General features: G+C 35.7%; 2 protein-coding genes across 3 annotated transcripts in view; one reads left to right on the forward strand and one right to left on the reverse strand.

Moving 5' to 3' along the window:
* Positions 1–1,244: 1,244 nt before the first annotated feature.
* On the reverse strand, positions 1,245–13,273 carry INTS12 (integrator complex subunit 12). Its single transcript, XM_032224105.1, has 7 exons — positions 13,137–13,273; positions 11,392–11,561; positions 10,628–10,768; positions 9,021–9,211; positions 6,263–6,422; positions 3,652–3,804; positions 1,245–1,913 (listed from the first exon to the last, which is right to left on the reverse strand). The coding sequence occupies exons 2-7, from the start codon at positions 11,545–11,547 to the stop codon at positions 1,353–1,355; spliced, it is 1,362 nt and encodes a 453-aa protein (XP_032079996.1). The 5' UTR covers positions 11,548–11,561; positions 13,137–13,273; the 3' UTR covers positions 1,245–1,352.
* Positions 13,259–25,281, forward strand: part of GSTCD (glutathione S-transferase C-terminal domain containing) — a 41,443-nt gene continuing 29,420 nt past the window's right edge. Inside the window, exons 1-6 of one of the 2 annotated variants that reach the window (XM_032224103.1) lie at positions 13,259–13,332; positions 13,966–14,190; positions 15,685–16,101; positions 16,799–17,251; positions 18,710–18,964; positions 19,609–19,702. In XM_032224103.1, coding sequence (XP_032079994.1) covers positions 15,691–16,101; positions 16,799–17,251; positions 18,710–18,964; positions 19,609–19,702 — 1,213 coding nt within the window. In that variant the 5' untranslated portion in view covers positions 13,259–13,332; positions 13,966–14,190; positions 15,685–15,690. Of the gene's footprint in view, positions 13,333–13,353; positions 13,655–13,965; positions 14,191–15,684; positions 16,102–16,798; positions 17,252–18,709; positions 18,965–19,608; positions 19,703–25,281 lie in introns of those variants that run through there. The other variant, XM_032224104.1, reaches the window with a different exon arrangement.

Consider the following 25,281-nt stretch of genomic DNA (forward strand, 5'->3'; position numbering starts at 1 on the left):
TATAAAATTATTAACATGGATCTGCCTTCCAGAAGTACCCGAGTTGTGCAAGTGGCTAAAAATAGTGTAAAGTGAAATTTTGTATCATAATACCAAGAGTTGGTAAACTAGTTTGGATAAATTTCCAAAATTACAATTGGTAATGTTGGCTAAAGCTTAAATTTCAAATAGATTGAAAACATCAGCTTACCTGACTTCTATAGAGCACAAAAGAAAAGGGAGACAAGATTTTGGTATTAAGAGATTGCATATACAGCATATATGTGAGATATTCTTTGGAAAGATGTGTAACTTAAAAGATAGGCTATAAAATGTAAAATAAGACATGCTCTTAGCCAGCAAATGTTGAGGATGAGCACACATGTGAAATGCCAGCTTTCTGGAGAGATGGATGTTGTGTTGATGGAGCACTCTGGTATCCCTAGTGCTTGGCTTGCTCTGCTGATCCTGACTTCAATTTCTTTGTCCAAAGACCCTTCACTCGAGATGATGCCTCCAAAATATATTTGAAGCTGTTTACATTTGTCAGCTAGGTGTTATCAACAGTGATTCTATGGTCTTGGGATTTGGCATAGGCTGATAAGTATTTCAGTGTTTCTCAGGCTGATAATCAGGCCAAAACAGCATCTGAGAATTTGTTCAGGTTCACTGTCCTTGTGCAACAGGAGTGTACAATCATCAGTAAAGAGGGTTCCTTGAATGACTCTATGGAGTCACTGTTTGCATTCAAGTGGCGTAGGTCAAAAAGTGTTTTGCAACTCGTACCTGATATACATACATTCCCTCCTTCAGAACCTAGACAGCAAGTGACAACATCAAATGAAGAACAGATTGAGTAGGACTGGGACTGACACACAACCTTGTTTATTCCACTGGAAATGGCAAATACGGCTGAATGTATCACCATTGTAAAGGATGCCCCCCCCCCCGGGGCCACATATACAAATATACAAATTTCTTAGAATTCATAATGGTTTTTAGGTTTATATTTGGAGAAGAGTAAAGCATCAAATATATTTTAAAAGAACAAATATTGTTAAATTGTATTTAATAACTGTATTTAATTAGAACTATGGTTCATAGACTACGAACTCTAATTACTACCATCTAGTAGTAATCTGGATTTTTGTAGCTCTAATTTAATGAGCAAGGTACGAATAAGGCAGCTAACTAAAAGGACTTTTTACTAATATATTAATTCTTGTGAATACACACAAGGATGCCAAATGAAAACACAACAGTAATTTATAGAGCATTGATTTTACTGTTATCTGGTAGAGTTGAACAACATGTTTGCACTTTGCAGACTAGAACTAATGATATCATTATCTATTGTTTTAAAAATAGACCTGTTATTTTTTGAGCTTCTTCTGAGCTGCTTTCTTTTTTACCATCTGTAACCTCTTCATAGCATTAAGCTGTGATTCTTGTGAAGTTGGACCTTTCAGCGATGGGGATTGATTGCCTGATTCTGTACTTGATTTGCTAGCACTGCTCCCTGCTGCCACACTGCTGCCATTTCCACCAATAGTTTGGCTGTTGCCTGGGGTTGAACTGCCTGCATTAGGAAGGCCTATTTTGCTTACGTTGTCACTGCTCACAGACCGAGAGAGACCAACTTTCCCCAATGTCAGAGGTGGTAATGGCTTCAACTGGCTAGGGTTTGTGCTACCGGCAGATGTTATCTTTGACCCTACTCCTTTGGTTGTGGCCAGCCCTGACAAACCAGTGGGTTTCTGATTGTTTGAGCCAGTGACAGGCTTGCCACTGATACTCTGGGTGGCAGACCCCATCTTAGCTGTTGACGGGCCTGCAGAAGATGTCTTTGCAAAAGCTGCCCATCCTGTAAGGCCACTGTTTGAGGAGGAGGAAACGCTGGTGGTGGTTGAGTTCCCTGACATTGTTGCCGAAGTCTAAAATCAGACAGAAACAAGTGTTACCTTACATGCAATTCAGCAGAGATAAGCATGCAAAACAAAAGGGCCAAGCATTTACCTTCCTATCATTATTACATGAAAACCTCAGTGGACTCTTATATTTATTCAGTCTCAGAATACAAAAAGAAGCTTTGCAATGTTCCAGGCCAATCATAACCATAGCTTCAACTTTTTTCTTGTATGTACAATATACAGTAGCTCAATGATCCATCTTTATATGCCAAAAATCTCAGAATTATTCAAGTAAGAAAACTTGCTGGATCCATACCTTTTTATAAATCAAAAATTATTTTTAATATGAAAAATGGTGGATCTAAGGAATATAATTTGTAGTTATTAGGACAAAATTAGCAGTGCTTTAAGCATTTAGATGTAATAGGGCACATTAATAGTACATGTATAAGTTACCATAGTACATAGGTTTCCGTAGTACATGTATAGGGTTCCATCACAGTTATCTCCAATTGTGTGATACAGTCAACCACAAATAGTGCTGTACAAGTCTCATTAAAATTGTTAGGACTGCATGAAGTGTTTTCTAAATGACACAAGATGAAAAGATGGATTGCGCTTTTTAATTTTGATGAGAAGGGCAGAATCCTGCCAAACTGATTCAGAATTTTCTTATCTATTACAAATATAAAAGAACTCCTACAAAATTCAACCATATGTCCTGCATATTGATTGGTTTAAAATACTATCCTTTTTTTTCCACCTAAAGTAACACACATTAATTTTGGTTCTGTATTTTTTGTGGCTGGTAGTCAAGGCCAGTGATATTTCCAAACTTTCAAGAAACTTAACTACCATGGCCCTGGAATTTGTCTAGAAGCTTTCTAAATTGCAATAGCAGAGGCAAATACAGAGGCAAATCCTTGATTTACAATCACAACTGGGAGTGGAATTTCAGTAGCTAAGTGATACAGTCATTAACTGAGTTATCGCAACTGGATCTGATTTTTCATTGTCATTAAATGAATCATGTGGTTATTAAACAAATCCAGTTCCTCCATTTGACTTTGCTTGTCTCATAGGGGTGGTGCTATGGTTGGAATTTGAAGGATAGGCCGTAAGTCACTTTTTCAAAGGCTGTCATAACTTCAAACAGTCATTAAAAGGTCTTAAATCAAGAACGACTTGTAACTTTAGCACAAACTTTGTTGGTTATTTCCTTTTGTAATCTTTGCTTTCCTTCATCTGTAACTAATACTGCACTAAAAGAGAATCATAACATTTTAACATTTTTGTTAAAACCTATTTTACTTTATCCAACTTTTAGGTGTAAAAATGTGATTTCCCCTATAAATAAACATCCTACTACAGTAGCTTTCTTTAAGCTGAATGCAAAGAAAGAACAATTGCAATCTTACAGAGATAACATTACTATTATATCCTATCTAAACCTAGAAATAAATATAGGTATTTCTGAAAATAACCTGCAGCATTCTGTTTTTAAATTGAAATACAAAATCTTATTAAATGTAATTTTATTGCTAATGTTACTTAAATTATGTTATTTATTCAAAATCAGTAACAAAATGGAACAAAATTAAGGATAAAAATATTTAATGTGGAATTCTAAGTGAGAGTGGAGGTTAGGAACATTACCAAAACAAAACACTCCTCATTAGAAAAACAAAACAAAATTAAACTAAAAACACACCTATAAATTCAATCAATCTATCAATATTTCACAGTACACTCTGCACAGTACCTTGACCTCTGTCCTCTTAAATGCTAGAAAAGCTGGTGTAGTCTCCAATTTTAGCTTAATTTCTGGTTTCTTTATTAGTGGATCTTTCACAGCTGGAGCTACTGACACTACAGCAGGAGCTGGCTTCTGGGAAGGCTTCTGTGTTTTCTGAGCCTGTGTAAATTACATTTTGTAGATAAGAAAAAATATTAAAATAAAAAATAGCTTTCTGCTTTAACACTACTATCTACTGAACATTCTGGTAAGTAACATTGGGAAATCACAATAAAGGAACTTAAGAGGTAGGCAGGAGATCTTATATAACAACCTAATGAATTACTACTTTTTTTTTTCTTCTGAGAATTTCCCACAAAGTGCAAGGTCCATTATTATTATTATTATTTGGTATTAAGTGTTGATCCATTTGTTGTGACTGGACTTGGAATTGACCAAACAGCTGGTTGCCCGTCTGATGTGGGCAGAGAAAGAATGACTGGCCCAAAATCATCCAGCCAGCATTTAAGTGGGACTAGAAATGTTGCCTAATGCCTTAACCAATAATTGTTATATTACTATAACAACTATTTATTACAATATTTATTCATTAACATATTTCATTTGCTTCATACAACTAGGCAGCTGCTAATTTATATATCTAATGTACATATTTAAATTTACATATATGGAAATAAATATTTAAAATTTAATAAAATTTTATCAATTGATTTGACAAAATGGAATATGAACCTACAGTATACCTAGTTTTTAAACTATTAATTCCAAAGACACCTTACTTGAGACCTTGAAAAATTTGCATAATTTAACAGTAGTTTATTAGCTGGTAGAATATGATGGTGAGAGGACAGGGGAAATTATTTTATATTTAAAAAAAGCTAGACCTTGTTAGACAAAATATTCTACATTATTCCAAATGAAGATACAAGAGTTCATCTCTCCTTTGAAACATTTTCTCATAAAATTTTGATTTTTTTCAAAAAATACTCTGTATTTTCACTAATAATAAAATGGTTCTCCTTATATCTCAATTTTAGCAATATAAATAGAATACATGTGAACAACAATAACATATGAAAATAAAGAATTTTCAGGAAAATCAATATAGGAAAGTATTTCATTTGTTATGAGATTTAAATATTCTTAATCTGATCTAATAAAAATCAGTCTTTTATTAAAGTAGTTTATGAAATCATCATCATTACTGGTTTTAAGAACATGGGCTGGTGAATCAGATTTAGCATAAACTTTTTCAGCTGAATTATTTTATCCAGTGTAATTATCACTTTAATTATTTTTTAAAAAAATATTATTGCTGTGACTATTTTTGTAAAGGTGGCATTAAACTATTAAAATCAAAACAACAGCAGCTTAAAAAGACAACAGCATATTTCAAAACATTTTAAGGATATTGTTTAATTTTATAATAAACATTAGGAAAAAAGAATCCTATAGCTGTCAGCCTAATTCATTAAAGCAAACTCTTCTTCTTTCTAATCTTCATTTTCTAGTCAATTAAGGAATCTCTTCCTTAAATGGTTACCATATTTTTCAGAGTATATGACGCACCTTTTTTCCTCAAAAAAGGCTGAAAATCTGGGTGCGTCTTATACATCGAATACAGCACTTTTTGCCTCCTGAAGCCCCGCCCCTTCACCAAAATGGTTGTGCATAGCCTTATGGAGGCTTTCAGAGAGCTCCTGGGGGCTGGGGAAGAGAGAAATAAGCAAAAAACGGACTGCTTTTGCCCCCCCTCCCCAGCAGCACTCTATAAGCCTCCATAAGGCTATGCATGCAATATTTTTGACAAAAAACAGGCCTGTTTTTGCAAAAAAGGGCCGTTTTTGCTCATTTTTGCCCCGTCCCCACTCTCCTAGGAGCACTCTGCAAGCTCCCCCAAGGCTATTCATGCCTTTTATTTGAAACAAAGGGGCCCCTTTTCGTGAAAAATGGGCCATTTTTGGGAGGTTTGCATAGTGCAAAAACTTTTTTTTTCCTTTTGGAAAGCTCTTTAACTGATTGATGAGAATTACATTGATCAAGTGCTATGCCAGCAGGAACAAAGTTAGGTGCTGCAGATTGCCAGCAATTTCCTTCTCCAGCACATGGATAAATACACCTAGAAACACCTACCTACCTAACTACTCTCTCTCTCTCCCTACCTACCTACTGTATTTCTCCCTCTCCCTCTCTCCACCTACCTACCTACCTACCTACCTACCTACCTACCTACCTACCTACCTACCTACCCTCTCTCCCTACCTATCTACTCTCTTTCTATTTCTCTCTCTATCCCTCTACCTACCTACCTACCTACCTACCTACACACACTCTCTCTCTCTCCCTACCTACCTACTGTATTTCTCTATCTCTATTTCTCTCTCTCTCTCTCTCCCTTTATCTACCTATCTACCTACCTAACTATTCTCTCTCTCCCTACCTACCTACTGTATTTCTCTCTCTTTCTCTCCCTCTCTATCCCTCTATCTATCTACCTAATTTTTAAAAAAGAATTGCCTCTTCAAAACCTTGGTGCGTCTTATACTCTGGTGAGTCTTATACTTCAAAAAATACAGTAAATTAATATTTCCTCACAGATATACAAAAAAAATCTTACCATTTTTTTAAGTTGCCTGGTACATCGGGCACAATACCACACAACCCGTGGATCATTCATTTCCTTGTCTGTCACTTGAGGTTTGTGGCAGTCTTGGTGATAGAGATTATGACATTCCTGGCATTCCACTAATGGATTTCCAGAAGTTACTGTTATTTGTCTATAAAACACAAGTAGTCAATTAAACATCATTTCTTCAAACGATGTCTTGAAACATCATATTTTTACAATTTTGTCTGTATAGAGGGATAGCATCAAGATTACAAAAAAGTGATAGTATTGCTCTATACTGCACTAGTGAGACCACACTAGGAATACTGCAACCAATTCTGGTTGCCAAGTACAAAAAAGATGCTGAGACTCTAGAAAGAGTGCAGAGAAAAGCAACAAGTATGATAAGAGGTCTAGAGGCTAAACTATATGAAGGGAAATTAGGGAACTAGGCATGTCTAGTCTAACAAAGAGAAATATTAGATGTGATGGAATGGCTGTCTCTTGATATTTGAGGAACTGTTGCAGGGAGGAGGAGGTTGATTTATTCTCCAAAGAACCTGAGGGCAGGGCAAGAAGCAATGGGTAGAAGCTCATTAAAGAAGGATACAATCTGGAATTAAGGAGATATTTCCAGACAGTGAGAATAATTTATTAATGGAACTGCTTGCCTCCTGGAGTTGTGAGTGCTCCATCGCTGGAGGTCTTCAAGATTGGACAGCCATTTTTCCAGGATACAATAAGAGCTCCTGCCTTGGGCAGAGAGTTGAACTAGAAGACCTCCAAGCTTCCAGCTCTATGATTCTTTGATTCTGTAGCTTTATCTGTAGAGAATTAGAAGTAGCCTCAAGATCACAATAGTGTGAAACTGAAAAAGATGGACAGATACTGGTGTGTATAGGATGAGCAGTGGAGGCCAAATTAGTGCTTTCTAATTCCACATAATAAACCTGCAAGCCTAGGCCAAGTTCTTTCAACCAATGGTCTACCATACGTTTATCAATGGGTATAATGTTTATTACCTGTCAGATATAATCTAATATTTACAGATGAAAGCAACATTATAGTTACCAAAATTTATCATGCTATTTTGGAATTTTATTATTACATTTATATGCCACCTATCTTACAGTTGATAGTGACTCTTAGCTTCTTCCTCTTAAGCATATATGAAAGCTTCAAGGGAATATATGGCACAAGACAGGGTACCTGGTAGATAAGCGAGAAGATATGCTCTTCTCTTTCTATCTTAGATACACACAAAACAAAATCAACAAAATCAACAATTATCAACAAAATTGTAAGCCAAAGGTTTTAACTTAAAGCAGATGTGTAAAAAGTTGTTGCTCTCTAAATGTTCCAGTAGTCTCAGCCAGAATGGTCAATGACTGAATGTCAACAAAATCAAAGTGAGCATTCTTCCAAGTCCCGATTAATTCAAAAAGGAAATGAATCCCAATTGCAACATATATTTAATGGGGAATTCTAAATGTTAAATTGTGCAATGACATTGTCCAAACCATATTTCTTCAACTTACAGTAAACATAAACAATTATAAAGATAAATAGTTTATAATTGCCTACTAAATCAGAAGAAAAATTAGGTCTTTAAATCATAAGAATAAGGATAATCAGATAAGGATGTAGTAGATGAGTAGGAAAATAATATATATTAAATACTGGAAATATATATGTTACAGTATTAATCCTATATATGAATGGAAATGTACCTTAACCAGATTAGCAAAACACCATTTCCCTAATGGCTATTATTTTTAGATAACAAATCAGGTTACTTAATTACTAAATTGCTTTTGTATATATCCCCATTGGACAGGTACATAGATAACCATGGAAACTATTTGCAGAAGGCTAGGTAAAATGATTTTTACATTTAATAGGAAAATTAGTGTTAGCATACTGTATAGATGGTTTGGGGAACATTTTGCTGCTATAAAAACCAAATTAAGGAAAAAAATTCCTCCCACGTAGTATGTGATTCTACATAACTTTACTCAGGAGTAAGCAGCTTTGATTCTGTAGTAATTGGTCTTAGGAACATCAACTAAGATTCCAGGTGGCGCAGTGGTTAAATGCAGCACTGCAGGCTACTTCAGCTGACTGCAGTTCTGCAGTTCGGCTGTTCAAATCTCACCGGCTCAGGGTTGACTCAGCCTTCCATCCTTCCGAGGTGGGTAAAATGAGGACCCGGATTGTTGTTGGGGGCAATATGCTGACTCTGTAAACCGCTTAGAGAGGGCTGAAAGCCCTATGAAGCGGTATATAAGTCTAACTGCTATTCAAAATATAACTGAAGTTTTTTTCAAAATTAATTGAATCAGTAAGAATGATTATTTCCCAGTAATATAATAGAAGAGAATAAAATAAATAATATAAAGGATAATTTTGACAAACTTAAAAATTAAATGGAATATAAAGAAAATCTTTCAAAGCCATTTTTAAAGTTGCCTTTCAAGTGGACACAATTAAAATGGTCATAAATCCTGAAGACAGGTTAAAATACAAGTTATGATTTAGAAACCTTTCTATGTATAAACTTCACCTTTTGGTAAGTAATGTATTTATAATCTCACTGACATGGAATATGAATATCTTCTAACAAATGTGCTGTATGAGTATTTAGATCTCGCAACTTATGAGAATTGTTTAAGAGTCAAGATCTCTATTTAGACAAAAAATCAATTTATAATTAATATTTAATTGTGGTCTTCATATATGCTATAAGTACTAAATTTAAAAAACTTACCTGCAAACAACACAAGCCAGACCCATCTCCATTGCAAAATCATCAGCACTAGTTTCTTCAAAACTAGAAAGGTCTGCCATGGGCAAATCTTTGCTTGTCTGCACTGTAATTGATGAGGCATGAGCTTCTGCCTTTTCTAGTCTTGGTTTTTTTGAAGGAATGTCAATTCCTTCACTGATTTCCACTTTTACCTAACAAACGATATTCACATAACAAACAAAATGTAAACTCTGAGCAAATAAATATTTAATACATTCTGTCTCATACTTGTCCCAAGTAATTATCTGTGTTTAGGGGAAGAGAAAGTATCTTATATAAACTAAAAGAAGCTGCTGATAACAAAGGAACAAAAGGGTACAATTATTTATTTGTATTTATTAAATTTATATGCTGCCCTTCTCATCAATAAGGAAAACTGAAGATGTATGTGGTACTAATAATAGATACCTTTGAATCCAAAAGACCCAGTAGCCCCAGAAAATAAAGTCATTTTACAATATACCATGTAAGGCTTGCAACAGCCACTATGTGTAAAAACACTAGAGAATTCTGGGAAACCTGATACTTTGACAAATCAGCCATCAACAGGTACATGGAGATAAACTACATCTACACATCATTCAAAAGGGATAGTCAAAAAGCTAGAAGACGACAGCAGCTTTTCACCAGCAATCAACATTCAGTTGAACTGAGATTAGCATCAGGATTAATACAAACAATATCCCAATCAAAAAACCACCATAAGACAAGCTAATTTAATTAGTCTGCTATAAAGTTGAAAGTCTGCTGTTAAAATAGCAAAGTGAAATTGGAAGGGAAGACTAAATAAACAGTTTGAATAAAGTAAGATGTTCTCTTGATCATTGAAAAGGAACAAAATAACATATAGACAAGGAGAAGAGCACCCTTTTAAAACTAAATGACTGGCAGAGGAAAGCACATTCTATACTTCTGAAATAAATTAACTATTGTTATGTAACATATGGGAACAACATAACTTGCAAAACAAAAATATGTATTTAGAGCAGTACTGCAGTTTTCAGCCTCTTTCATCTCATACACGTATCTCATAGGTGGGACTTCCAGGTTATGAAATAAGAGAGTCTATCAAGGTAATGTCATGGAACAGGATTCTCAGTGCACAGCATTTCCAGTTATATATTTTGGCTCACTGAAGTGCTCTTGTGGACTTTTTGCAGCACACAAATGTGCATTATAAAGTGGTTGAAAACTTCTGATTGAAAGCTTGAAAAATATTTTTATTTTTAAAAATATTTAACTTTATTAGAACCTCTTTCCTCAATACACCCACTTTTTATTTTGCATTTAGTGACCATTTGCAAATACAATAGTAATAAAAAATCATTTTCTTGCCACTGTTAATTTTGGATGCCTAACAACAGAGTGAGTGTACTGCTGGCATAAGTGTGTGAGAGAGCTTTAAATGAATGAGGAGGTAGCAACCAGTGATCTTTATAGCATTTTTTTTCTCTCTCTCTCTAATGTTCACTTAAAAACCATTCTGCTTACAACCTGATTGCTGGAATACAACTCAGTTACTAAATGAGGAATGGATGTAATGTTCAAAGTGTAACAAGGGAACTTACCTTATCCACAATTCTCTTTTCCACCTCTTTTTTGACCTTTTCAACTACAATGGGTTTCCCATTATTGTTACTTGTAGGGAGGCTTGGAGTGGTCTTAACAGAAACTGGTTTTGGAATGGATACTTTGGGCTGATCTACTTCCTGAAAAATGCACAACATGTTACATTAAAAATAAAACTGGAGATAATAAATACATCTCATAAAAACATGGATTCTTAAGGCTGATAATATACTATATATGAATAAATCAAAATGGCCGTGTTCACAGAACTTGCCAAATTATTTTTTTTTTATGGACTAAAGTGGTATGTAAACCAGATCTTCTTCTGAAATAGGTAATAAATAAATCTATCATAGTCCCCCCACCCCACCCCGAATGATTTGTCTTAAACCTGGTCTTTTAACATGGCTACAGTATATTCTGGATAGAGTCGGTAGGATAAGAAAACATAGCATAGTACAAGGCACATTATTTATCCATCTTTGAATCAATATTGATTCCTGGAGACTTCCTGAACTAGTCTCTGCAGTTTTCTTGGAGGATTTTCAGAATGGTTTGCCATTTCCTCCTTCCTACAGCTGAAAGTACATGACTGACTCAAAGTCATCTAACTAGTTTTGTGTCTGTCTAAAGTAGCATTAGAATAGTCCCCCGTTTCTAGTCTGGGAGTACTAAACTAACTACTAAATCAAAATGGGTCACATTTACTGTTACAATATATGCCATGTAAGACAACACATACTTTTATTCATAAATAAAATACCTTTTGTTGTGGACGATAACATGAATCAATTCCCCTAGATAAAGATTCATCAAGAAGTGCTTTTAACTTCTCAGCAGAATCTTTGCTCTTTGAATGCAAGAAACCCAGAGCTTTCAAAAATACAGGGTCAAGTTCCAAATTCACAGTAGCAGCCATAGTAGAATCTTTAACTAAAAAAAAAAAAAAAAGTCAATTTCCAGTATGCAATTGGTCTTCAGATCTCACACATTTTTAAGAGGTTTGGAAACAATTACATTAGTAAAATCATTCCAGGTTGTTTGTTTGAAGAAAAGCAGGTTTCTTCCGTTACTTTATTTTTTACAGCTTAAAGTAATGCAAGCAATTCATTCTTCAGTTTAGATACAATTTCTGATTTCATAAATTTAAGAAACCCAATGTTGATTTCAGAAAATAGGATAGTCTTAACTAAGGCTCATCTGGAAGCTAGAGTTAGCAACAGCAGAGGGAATAAAACATTCATCAGTGTGAAATATGCACATAATACACTTGGTCTTGCCATATAGAGATTTCACTTTCAATGCATTTTATCTTACATCTGTTTTGGGGTGATGATAGAGCTGCCACAGAATTTGAATACTTATTAAGATTTTTAAAAGTCTCAATTACAGAACGGCAGAAATTTGACAGTTCCCTCCTGAACTCTGAAAAGCGAGGTTGCTCATGGTCTGTCAAATATTACAGTCTGATACAATTATAGCTATTTTATATATCTATACATTTTGCCAATCTCACCATACGTAAGATTTCATAATAGAAATCTTATCATTTTTCATTTCATAACAATATCTACTATTTGGGGAATAAAAATCTTTCCCCTTGCCGATTCCTGGCCTGGTTAACTATAATACATCTTAAAAGCTGATCTGGATTCTCCCCTTCTGCCAAGCCAGAAATGCTGAATAATAAAGGGTTGGATTTACCCAAGATGCTGAACAAACCACATAAATAACCACAGTTCTGTCTCACAAAGGCCAAATAACCTTTGGTTTATTTTCTTTCTTTCTTTAATTTATTTCGTCAAGCATGAATTAAACAACAGATATATGTATATACACGGTTATGAGTACATGAAACGTATACATTTTATGTATGAGATTGGTCTGTAATTTTCAACTAGGCTGGGGTCACCCTTTTTGAAGATAGGGATGACGGTGGCTAGAGACATAAGTGAGGCAAGGAGCTGGTTCTGAAGGACATTTCATAGATTATGCTAAGAGCTTCTGCTATGGTGGTTGAGAGCTTTTTAAAGAAGTAGGCACCTAATCCATCAGGGCCAATAGATAAAGATGGTTTTAGGTTGTGTAGTACCTTTTCAACAGCATCTTCTGAAATATTTATATATTTGTCTGTCTGTCTGATCTATCATCTATCTGTCTATCTATCTATCTATCTATCTATCTATCTATCTATCTATCTATCTATCTATCTATCTACCTACCTACCTACCTACCTACCTACCTACCTTCCTACCTACCTACCTACCAACCAACCCATCCATCCCCAGACACCTGTCATTCTCATAAAAAGGGGCATTTTCCCATGACTTTCTGTTTGCTAAGTTCATTACCCATCAGGGGTACAACATTTTTTTTTAAATGAACCATCTTCATTCATAACAACGGAGGGGCAGCGACCGCAGGAGCCGATCGTTCGTTCGCGCCGTTTCCCCCGGCCGCGGCTATCCCTAAACGGCCCCCAACGCCTCACGCTTCGCTCTGACTTACGAGAACACTACAAGGCCGCCCTCTTTTTTTTCCCGCCAAAATCGCGGCCGGCCGCCCCAGGCAGGTTCCCGCTTGGGAAGCTCCCCTCCGATGCCGGTCGGCCGCTTTTCCTCGGCCTGGCACCGGAAGCGGCGATCTCCAACCCGGACAAAGCGGAGGAAGGGGAGGAGCTTTGAGTGGGACGAGAAGCCGTTTGGTAAGAGATACCCGGCGGGAGAACAGCGGTTCTCTGTCCCCGAGCCGGACCCCCGTCCTGACCCGCTTTTGGGTTAGGAACTGAACGGCGCCTGGAGCGCCGCTCGATTAGGAGTCTCCTGATCGCCTGCAGAGCGTGTTTTTTGCCCCCCCCCATGCCCATCGCCACATGTCATTTGGATTAATAGTAATAATAAAATACGTTTTAAAAGCATGTAGAAGAGGATCATAGCATGGGAAGGGACCTCGGAGGTCCTCTAGTCCAACCTCCTATTCGAGCAGGAGACTTTGTACCATTCCAGACAGATGGTTGCCCAATCGGGGTCAGTCTTGCCATCCCTGATAAAAAGAAGCGTGAATATTCCATGTGCTTTATTTATTTTGTTGTCTGCATGCTTGATGGCCAGTGGAAGTTTAAAATGGAAATTAAAATCTAATTTCTTATTTTTAACTATCTGCTACAATTATCTTTCTTCCTTTAACCATCGATTTTTTGGGGGGGGGAGGAGAGTTTTCTCATATAGGTAATGTCTCCTTTAAGCTGAGCTGATGCCTTCTGTTTACATTTTTTTTGCAACAAAAATGGTTTATTATTGCTCTTTTCTGTTTTTTTTTTTTTTTAAACCTCTTCTAGTCTAGCTGATACTTGCAAGATTTCCTTGTGGCCACCCATCCAGATAATGACCGGCTCTGATCCTGTTTTCCATATCAGCCAAGATTGAGAATACTCAGGAAGATGACTCTATTTTGTTTTTCAAATGTGATTGTGGATTCAGATTGAAGTAAAGTTGAAGTTCTGAGCACCATAAGATTACCAGGATAATTATTAAACTCACATTGGCTGAGCATACCTGTTGTGGTAAGCCATACGGTGTATAGCGTGTATTTAGCTGGTGTAATGTGCTGACTATTCAAAAAAGCTATAAAGCTGTTGCTAGTCATTGAGGTTTAGCAATTTATTTAATTTTGTTTAATTTAAGTAAACCTCAATTTGAGGATTTATTTAATTTTTGTACAAAGACTTCATCAAGTGATCCCTGAGGCTGGGGTATGAGGGCGGAATGACTTTTGGCAACTAATGGAGTGATTATTCACACTACATTACATATAAAACCATAATGCGATTTATTTGCTCTTATTTCCCTGTACACGTTCTGAGCATATTTATTCACGAATAAATGTTGTAATATTTATGGGGACTTAAAAGTAATTAGAATTGCAATATCATGTAGTGAAGTTCTGAAAAACCATAAAAAATGTTTTATGAGCAATGTTTAAGAACAGTTATGTATTGTACATGTTGGAGTAAGCAAACTTTGTTCCTTGGCCTCAGTAGGTCTATAAATACCCCTCACTAAAACCAGTGATTCCCTTACTTCTAGCCAATATTATTTTTAAAACTTTATTTTTAAAATAATGTGTTATTGATATTTTAATTATAGCAAGCTGCTATAAATTTGTCATGAAGTTAGGGTTCATTCCATTCTTTATTTCTAAAAATACCTCCTTCCTCCTCAGGCTTCTTGAATATGCTTGGTAAAATAAAAATAGTGAGGTACTGCTGAGCAGTTTTTCAAATCATAATCTCAATTGAAAGAAATCATACATGTCAGCCATGTGTTTTTGTGGCTGACCATACTCATATCACAGCCATATTGTGAATAGGCCATTCTCCCCAGGCGATTTAAATTCCTTATTTATAGTAAAATGTCAATAGCATTTGAATGAGATGCTCTTACAATATATAAACAATATAATAAATTACTATTCCAGTATTGTATGCACATAGGTGTGATGCCTCTCACACCTTATTAGTGTACCATATGGTTGGCTGATAAACAACTTCACAGTATCTTAAGCATAAAACATATTCTGCAAATGGTAACTGGCCTTGTTATATTGGCATTTTACATTTTTAAACTAAAATTGTTTAGAAGGTATGCCATCTAGTGTTAAAATATTACCATTTGAAAGTTGTAAAATGTTAATACACCACTGAATAATGAGTTTTCTACCTTCCTAGAAATGTCCAAGGATATACCCATGTTTTTTAAATTTTTACCTAAATTTTTAAAATTTGATTCTGATAGTTACCAGTAATATGAAGAGTGAAACAACACAAGGTAACGGTATTATACTAATAAAAAAATCCTAAATGTTTCAGGGAAGAGAATTCAGCATTGGATTGCTGTCCATACATAGCATGAATCAATTCTAGTTTACATGTTCTAAAAAAAACACCTCCAAATGATCTATTTTCCTTGAGGTCTGTAATTATAGGATATAGCACATTGATTTGTAAATAGATAATTTTCTACCTCTTATTTTTTTAAATTACACTTCTTGCTTTAAGGAAAAAATGAAAAGTGAAAACGAAGACCACATATATCTAGACTACTTTGGTCACAATGAAGATTGTATCTACCCTCTGCACACATCTATATCCTTGTTTCTGTTGGCATATTGTGATTGCAAGATCTTCAGGATATTTTTAGTAACTCCAAATGACATAACTTCTGATGTACAACAGACAGAGGAAATATTGTCAAAGTATCCAGAGATTAGCTTCATCAAAAGATCTGAAATTCCTGTGATGGTTCAAAGCTGCTGTTTACCTGCTGTTGTTGAAAAGAATGGAAGATTTTGTCGTGCAGGACTTGCTGTGGTATTGAGGTACATAGTACAGAAAATCTATGAGGCGGATCCATCAATCAAAGGCATTTTGGAACTTTTGGGTTTCAAAAGGACCTGTTTGAAAGCTTGTGCTGAAGTGAGTATTATTAAAATCTAGAATGTACTTTGCAATCAAGATCAAGTATATTTCTAAACTATGTAAAAGCAAAAGATATATCTATATAGCACATCCATAGATGTCAAGAACAAACTGTACAAAATAGTTAACTATACTATCATGGAATATCCCCTGGAGTCCTGTTTTTCTTTGAATATTAGACTTAATGCTATATCTTAAAAATCTTCAAAACCAACTTCTTGTATGGTAAAACAAAACTATTTTTTGAGGAATACAAACTTGGAGTTATTTTAGGTTTACAATGCTAGCAATTGAATCTGATTCAGTATGCAGTAGATATTTATTTCTGTAGCTTCAAAAACTAATAATGTATGTATGCCATTTCAATCCATTTGTTGGAATGCTTATGTTTAACAATTGATTGTTACTATCATAACTAATCCTCAGCTACATGGTCAGTGTCTTTATAACATCAGTGGTTGTGGTGGTGGTGGTGATGATGGTGATGATGACATATCCAATATTTTTTCCAGGCTCTCACGATTTACACCTGCCTTCATTTTATTCTGTATACCTTTCTGTAGGTTGGATTGAGTGACAAAGTCTACTCCAAAGTCACCTATTGAATTTATTTAGTTGAAAGTAGGGTAGAAACTGAATATTCCCAGTTGTAATCCAGCACTTTAACTGTTGCATCAACTTTATCTATTTCTAGGTTAGTGAATGGACCAGGCTTTGTGAGATCAGTATTCCTCTGGCAGTTGAAAACTTTCTAAAAGTATCTCAGGATCCACATGAGAATATTCCAAAAGAGATACTGCTGTTTGAAAACAAATTGGGAGAACCTGTAAGAGTCCACAACGATGATAAAATTAGAAGACAGAAAGTTCAACAGCAAAAGATGCTTGACAACACAGCAAGCACTGATATTTCCTCAAAAGAAGATTGGACTATGGAAAACCAGGAACTTACTTCTGCAGATTTGGAACTGAGGACAGCTTTCTCTAAACTAACTTTGCAGAAGATGCCACTTGCTACCAACAGGGAGCCCTCTCACATTAGGAAAATAAAAACATCTGAACTTCCACCTCTGGAGCATATATTTGCTGAAGGACTTTATTTCACTTTGACAGACATAGTTCTCTTGCCATGCATCCATTATTTTTTGGTAAGAATGAATAATTTATCTCTGTTTTTTTTAAGTAAAAGCTGAACAATGATGCGGGAAGTGGGAAGTGTTCAACCTTTGCAGCCTGTTCCTGGATTTGTTCATCTTTAGCCTATAGATCAGGGATGTGAAGCTCACGTTGTCAAGGCGTCGTCACATGACATATCAGAACTTTTTTCCCTTTCCCTAAACGGCATGGGCATGGCCAGCATGTGATGCATCCGGCCCATGGGCCAGGAGTTTGATAGCCCTGCTATAGATAGTCTCTTCCCTCTATATGTTCACATCTGAAAGTAAAGAGTGATAAGTACTAGTCTACTAAAATGTAGCTTCTAAATACCGTACTTTTCGGAGTATAAGATTCACTTCCCACCCCTCTAAAAGTGGGTGAAAATGGTGGTGCGTCTTATACACCGAATATTGCAGAAACCCCACCCATCTGCTGGTCCCCACCCTTCAGCCATTTTTGGCCTCCATGTGTCACATTTTCAGCCTCTGTGCACTCCATTTTAGACCCGTTCCAGGCTGCAGAGATCACCACAGCACATCGCTGCCGATCACTGCCTTCACACATCGCATTTTCAGCCTGGAACTAGTCAAAAATGTGACACACTGAGGCCAAAAATGGGGCATGCGGAGGCCAAAACCGTGATGCGCAGAGGCTGAAAACATGACGTGCAGAGGAATTGATTGGCGTCAATGTGCTATGGCAATTCCTGCAGCTTGGAACAGGTCTAAAATGGAGCATGCGGAGGCCAAAAACGTGACGTGTGGAGGCGGCGATGGGATCTGGTGATCCTCGCAGCCTGGAACAGCTTATTGGCAGGGCCCATCCAACCGTCAATCAGCTGTTTGGGCTAAATCAGGCTGTGATAATATAATAGCAATAGCAGTTAGACTTATATACCGCTTCATAGGGCTTTCAGCCCTCTCTAAGTGGTTTACAGAGTCAGCATATTGCCCCCACAGTCTGGGTCCTCATTTCACCTACCTCAGAAGGATGGAAGGCTGAGTCAACCTTGAGCCGGTGAGATTTGAACCGCCGAACTGCAGATAGCAGTCAGCTGAAGTGGCCTGCAGTACTGCACTCTAACCACTGTGCCACCTCGGCTCTATGCTGAAGCTGACGAGGCTGTTTGCTATTTGCTGCAAGGACACTAGCCAAATGAATACCGATGGATGCTGGTAGGCAGAGGCAGAATTTTTTTGTCTTGTTTTCAAAAAAAGTTAGTTGCATCTTATAGTCCAGAGCATCTTATACTCCGAAATACATGGTAAGTGTGTTTAAAATTTTAGATCTTTTGTCTGCCTACATTGTTGACCATTTGTGAGAATGTTTATCAAGAAAACCAACATCCATAGCTATATATTGTACATATAATATATATATATATTTAGTACGAAAGGCACTCTTTGTACATTAAATTAGGGCATAAACTTTTCATTTATCACTTTAAGGCTGCCTGCAAGAAACACCAAAACAACATATTACAGCTGCCTTTAATATTGAGCTGGTACAAAAGGGTTCTACAAGTACCTGGAATAAAGCAAGCCACTGTCAAATGCAATATAAAAAATATCCTGGATTGTCGATTACACCCTTTACCAAATGAATGCCAGCAGAATACTTTCACAGTTTTTAAAGAGCCAGAAAATGTTCCAGAGGAAATTCAGTTTATAGGTGGACCAAGACCAACAATAACAAAATTAATGGTAGGTAATTAATTTTATTAGGTTACATATATTAACTATAAAAATATTTCTTTATGTTTTAAAACTTGCCAGTAAGTAAGTTTATGAGAAAAAATATTTTGGAGAATTGATATTTTATCATGTTTGCAATGTTTTTAGTTTTTTGTGAAATTATTCACTGCAAAATAAAATAATTTGTTTCTGCATCAATGACAATGAAACTTTAACCAGAAAATGGGTTGAGTTTGGGTTGCTTTAGAAATTCTTGCACTATAATGGAAGAGGAGAAAAGTATTACTTGCTTAATTACATAACTGCATCCATTTAAGTGATAAAAATATTTTATTTGAACTTAAATTTCTATACTTTATAAAGCAGAAACATAATTTGAGCACCAACTGAGTGATGATTTGAACAGAAAATATTTTGGTTCCTGTTGTAAGAAAACAATGCCAGATTTAGATAGCTCAAGTGTAAATCTTTTCTGGGGCATCTACTTCGATAGATAGAAAAGCCAGAACATAATTTGTCTATAATAGTCCTGTATTTCAAATACAACCAATATCAGGATATCATTAATGCATAATGCTTTACATTGTACAGATAAAGTATTTTGAATTTCAAGCAGATTTCTGAATTGATGCTTTCTTTTCTTTGAAATGCAGGAAAAAGGGATTGAAGCAATGTTTTCTCCTCATCCTTGTCCTAAATGGGCCCTAGATTGGGACAGTTTACCTGATTCAGTCAACCCAGGAAAAGGTAAGAATCTTGATATTCCTATAAAATCTTATTTTTTTTATTCATTTGTAAAATGATGATTCCACACTCACATAAACTGTTTTTTGAATATGTGTGTGTGTGTGTGTGTGTGTATTAGATTTTTACAACCCCTGGTAAGCCCCAACCATGGAAGGAAGCCAACTGCTTCCATCATCTGTCAATCGGCTCGTCACAAGAGTCCATCACGACAGAAACCCAACATTTTTACTGTTGCCTTTGTTATATTTGTGGTTTTTTTTTAATTTGTGCTGATAAATAAATAAAGGGAGACTAGTATAGATCTATTTCAAGCTATTTAGCTCTCATCAGCTAGCCATACCCTTGCTGGGATTTGAACCTGGGCTATATTACATACTAGGCAGACTTCTTAGCCATTAGGCCACAGGCTCTTATCCGTTATCAGCGAAGCCAGGGTGAAAGGTATCTATTAGATTTTTACAACCCCTGGTGAGCCCCAACCATGGGAGGAAGCCAACTCTCACACATAATATTTGGGCTGAGTTGCTTCTTATGGAATGCATCCCCTCCTTTCTGGGAATCAACCTCCTTATTATATTCCACTACATTATCATTAAAAAAATTTTTTCGCTGACTGCAAAACTCTGGTTTCACAGCATTTGCTGTGAATATTTTTTGTCTTCTGGTTAGTGAAGTTCATTATGTCTTCCAAAATTAATGGTCTGTTAATTGAAAATATTCATGTTATTAAGAATTTAACGAAGCCACCATAAGTGGGTTGCTAATTTGTGGATGGTTCAAAGGAGCATCAGGCTTACACCTTGAGTTACAATAACTTGTAGATAGACTTAAGTCAAAGAAAACAATAAAAAATACCTTTGGAAGTAAGGTAGTAAATTTTCAGAGATGATTTACAGAATTTTTGAAAGTATAATTTCTCTTTATTGGATTTTTGAGACAAATCATTGCTGTTTTATTTTCTTACCATTTTGCACCATTTGTAGACCGCTAGAGGGCAGTAAAATATGTAGAAGTAGTATCTTATTCCTTGTAGTTATTCCTTCTAATTACAGTATTCCTAAAATAAATAACATTTGATAAGATTAACACCAAAGAACTGGTTGATGCAAACTCTTTGAATTTAGTTAAAAATAGGAAAAAAGTGCTGCATCAAAAGATTCAAAATCATGAGATACACTGATTTTTTTAAAAAAATAATAATTTGTAGCATGTCAGGAATTGTATGATTTTTGACTGATATTAATGAAATAAACACAAGAATTTCCTATTTGGCAACAGTTTCTAATGCCTTGTTTTATTATGGCAAATGAACTCCTAGAAATAAAATATCTTCTAAAACGATGTAGTATTCTAAGCTGAGTTCCGTTCTATAATTGTATTACAGAAATAGAATTGTGATACAAAATGTGATATAAAAGTGATACAAAATATACAGATATGTTATAGCACAGTGAATACTATATAAAAACATTGTATTATGTCCAATGGTAGTCATCCACTCACAGAATGCTCTATCTAGCAAGAAAGATGCCTCTTCACCCTCCTTAGTCTATGTAGCCCATTGCCTATTTCAGTGGAGTTGGGGACCGTCTGGAGCAAATTTTGAGTGTGTAAGAAAAGGAAATGGAGAAAAGTCATGTGAGGTACAGTCCATGTGTGTAAGCTTAGATGGATCAGAAACTCTCTATAAATTACTGTAAACACATTAGCATTCTATTAATCCATCATAAATAGTGTGATTTTCCCTAAATGGCTTTTTGTTTATATCCTAGATAGGATCAGAATTCATCAATCAGAGAAACATTGGCAAGTTTGTACACTTTATATAAGAGCAAATGTTCCTTCTAATGATTTTAATTAGATTACAGATCAAGTATAAATAATTTTTTGTTGTTGTCGTGGCTGATTCTAAAAACTGGATTGAACAAGTTTTCCAAACTAAAATGGAAAATCAAGAATCATTGACTTCAACTAAGCTCTTTGTGGTCTGTAAGTTTTTTGTTATCTCTGGAAAGTAAAAAACATGATGAGATTCAGCAAGTTATGACCATTGTCACTTTACAACTCCTGATTCAGAAGTACTTTAACCATGTTGGAAGCCTCTAATTTCTTTGACAGAACACAACAATAGAAACTAATTATGATTTTTAGATTTTTGCTTAAAAATGATTAAAAAGAACTTTAAAGCCAGTTAGAATATTTTGGCAGGAGGAGAACAGTATATTTATTATAATATGGTATATTTTTTATCATATGGCACATTTGTATCACATTTTGATTAAAAAGCACAAGAGATAAAAATATAAAATGTGCAATATAGATCTAAACTATTATAAAGATATATCTTGATTACATATATAAAATTTTGCTTCATTTGTCTCAGCCAGGAAATCTGCAAAGTCTCCATTATAGGCTCTATTTTGGCACTCTGTCATTGTATGTTGGTCTTCAGGAATTTAGAGTTAAAACAGAGATAAAGGAAATCACATCTGCTTCAGTTGTTGTTTCCATCTGCCTTTGTAGCAGGTTTAGCAATCCAAATTAAAAAATGCAAATTGGAACCAATTCAGTGTTTAACAACATCAAGACATTTATCTTCATTCTTCCTTCATATTTAAAATCTATTAAAGTTTAAAAATTATATTGTCTGATAATGTAAATCCAATTTCATAAAATTTATTAGCAGATTCTGAAGAGGCAACATTGCTTTAAGGTTTTTCATTATTCTAATTTAAAGTTAGACAACTGTATACCATATGTTTTGGAGTATAAGACGCAGCTTTTTCCCTCAAAAAAGAGGCTGAAAATCTGGGTGCATCTTATACACTGAATACAGCATTTTTTGCTTCCCGAAACCCTGCCCCCTTCACCAAAATGGCCATGCATAGCCTTTAGGAGCCTTGCAGAATGTTCCTGGTGTCTGGAAAGGGCAGAAATGAATGAAAAATGGGCTGGGTTTTGCTCAATTTTGCCCCCCCCCCAGCCCCCAGGAGCACTCTGCAAGGCTCCTAAAGGCTATGCATTTTTTTGACAAAAAATGGGTTGTTTTTTGCTCGACCTGCCCCCCCCCCCCCCCGGAGCACTTTACAAGTCTCCTAAAGGCTATTTATGCCCTTTTTTGGGGAAGTCTGCAGAGTGCAAAAACTTTTTTTTAATTTTCCTCTTCAAAACATTGGTGCGTCTTATACTCCGGTGCATCATATATGCCGAAAAATACTGTATATACAAAGATTAAATAAAAATGGTTAACCTCAAAGCTCATTTACTCCCACACGTTATAAAATATAAATATTTAAAATAGATATTCATATACTTTTGTAAAGTAGCTGGTCATTTTAAAATATTTAACTGTGCTAAGCATAATCCCAACTAAATCCTTAGATTAGTAGAATAAAATTAAGCAGGTATTGTAGTAGCACAGCATGTAGTAGACTGTATGATACAGATTCAGGTACAGCTCCCAAGAAACTTTTTGATCAAGCAAATTTCACTTCTGTTGTAAATAAGAAAAAGCTGATAAATGTCAGCACCCTTTGTCTTCAAGCATGCAAATAATTGTAAAGGGTGGTGACGTGACATGGAATAAAGAATTGTGTCTTCTCTAACTGTACCCTCTAAGTTCTTCAACTGGCGGTATCTTTTCAGGGAAATAAAACAATCTTAAAAGATGGATGTGCTGTTGTGAATTCCTTGATTAATACTTATAATTTTAGAATCCATTGAATCCACTGAGAAATGTGTAATTCTCCTGGGACAACTGACATGAAGCTTCCTCATCTTTTCTCCAAATCATTTATTGGAGCAGATTCTATTACAGATGTCTGCAATTACATCAGTAATCATCAGTGATGTATCCCATGTAGTAAATATGATGAATAAATAACACCACCAGAGAGAACTGTATCCAGAAAGCAAAAAGTAAAAAAATAATCCAAATTGAAAATAGAGCCAAGATTAAGCCAGGAGAAAAGTAATTAATTACTCCAGTGTCATAAAAATACATTTTGAAGGTTCCTATGAACCATTTTTTATATTAATCAGTATATTTTTCAATAAAGATAAATTACATTAATAATAGGATATAGTGATTAAGATTTTTTTAATGTACTAAAATAGTTAGCAGGAAAGTACAAATACACACAACTGTATCCATAAGATAGCACAATTTTGAAATTAATAACATTGATGAAGGATTAACTTTAAAAATAGGTGTGTGCCCACCCTTAACCATAAAAGTATATTGAGTAGTTTGGGGCCAATGATACTCCCTTAATCCAGTCCAACTCACAGACTTATTTTTGTGAGAATGAAATAAAGGGAGATCCTGCAACATGATTTTTTCTGTGTTAGAGAATACTCATCAATTATAGTAAGCATCTGGTTGCAGTTGTCACAGCTAAAAATGGTAAAACCGTTTATTGAATCCAAAGTTAGGCATTGCCTTTTTTCATAGTCACATTACATTTTATGTGCTATTTATCATTAAGTCTTAAACACGATGTTACTCATGTGATTCCTAAGAAACTTACACAATCCAATACAATGCAATATAAACATAATCAATAATGGACTCTATAATCAATCAGAACATTGGTAATTTACTTTAATATACGAATCCAAATAACCCAACACTCATAACAGCTGAAAGTTTCTATGTTAGTTGTAAAAACATTCTCAGTACTCAAAGATTGCAGAAATGCAGTGCTTTAACACTATTTTAGATATTAGGGATGAGGCCACCAATTGCAAACTATTGCAATTTTTGTGTGTCTTAAGTAATGCTCAAAGAGATTGTCATAAGCAATGCTTAGTTCCAGACTCTTTTTTCATATCTCTCAATGGTGAGTTACTTGTAGCATTCTCTCTTTTGTCACATAAGGTCATGTTGGCAAGTTAAGCTTAATGCAAATGTAAGAGCAGGAGATGAGAAACTTGTGGCCTGCCAGCAGCCAGCAGAGCTGGCAGCAAATTTGGACAGAGGAGGTTGAGGAGGAACATGGAGCAGTCCAGGAGTCTAGGTAAGGCTCTGACGAGTGCTCTGCGTGGGAGACAGAGATGGGCCCAGGGTTGTCTGACAGTTATCAGCTGCCTTCGGAATAAGACATCAGTGAGACAGACGAACAGCTGGAGCCTGTTTCCAGTGCGCATGCGCAGAGTTGCCAGACAAAGGGACCAGTTAAGGAACAAGGGTTGACTTGGAGTAAAGCCACATGTGGGCGATGAATGGCCCCTCATAGGGAATAAAAGAGGAGTGAAAGGGGAGGGATGTTTGCAGGAGACAATTAGTTCATTCCTGCATTCTGGCCAAGTATTGCGGCATCTGAAAGATAACGGCCTGGCCACTCTCCAAGCCTGATAAAAGTCGGTAATTGTGAACTATCTTGAAAGACTGTGGGCCGGAACTTTGCTGGAGAGGAATTCACTGTAAATTAAATAAAAGGGGTTTATTAGGACAAGGCTTCATGCTGCTGGGGAAGCCTAGGTCAGAACAGTAACTCCCCCAAAAATCCAGGAAAATCCCTTAAAAACTGTCTACATGCACCCAACATTTCCTTGGTATTATAGTCTGAAGTATTTTG

This window comes from Thamnophis elegans, chromosome 9 (genome assembly GCF_009769535.1).
Source record: "Thamnophis elegans isolate rThaEle1 chromosome 9, rThaEle1.pri, whole genome shotgun sequence".
Lineage (NCBI taxonomy): Eukaryota > Metazoa > Chordata > Lepidosauria > Squamata > Colubridae > Thamnophis > Thamnophis elegans.

Bases quoted from the DNA above. Each gene is read 5' to 3' on its own strand.
- INTS12 (XM_032224105.1), bottom strand. From the start codon at position 11,547: ATGGCTGCTACTGTGAATTTGGAACTTGACCCTGTATTTTTGAAAGCT. The intron at 10,769-11,391 runs GTATTTTATTTA...TGCATTTTTCAG, and splicing joins GTTATCGTCCACAACAAAAG to GAAGTAGATCAGCCCAAAGT. The intron at 6,423-9,020 runs GTAAGTTTTTTA...TGTGTTTTATAG, and splicing joins CTGGCTTGTGTTGTTTGCAG to ACAAATAACAGTAACTTCTG.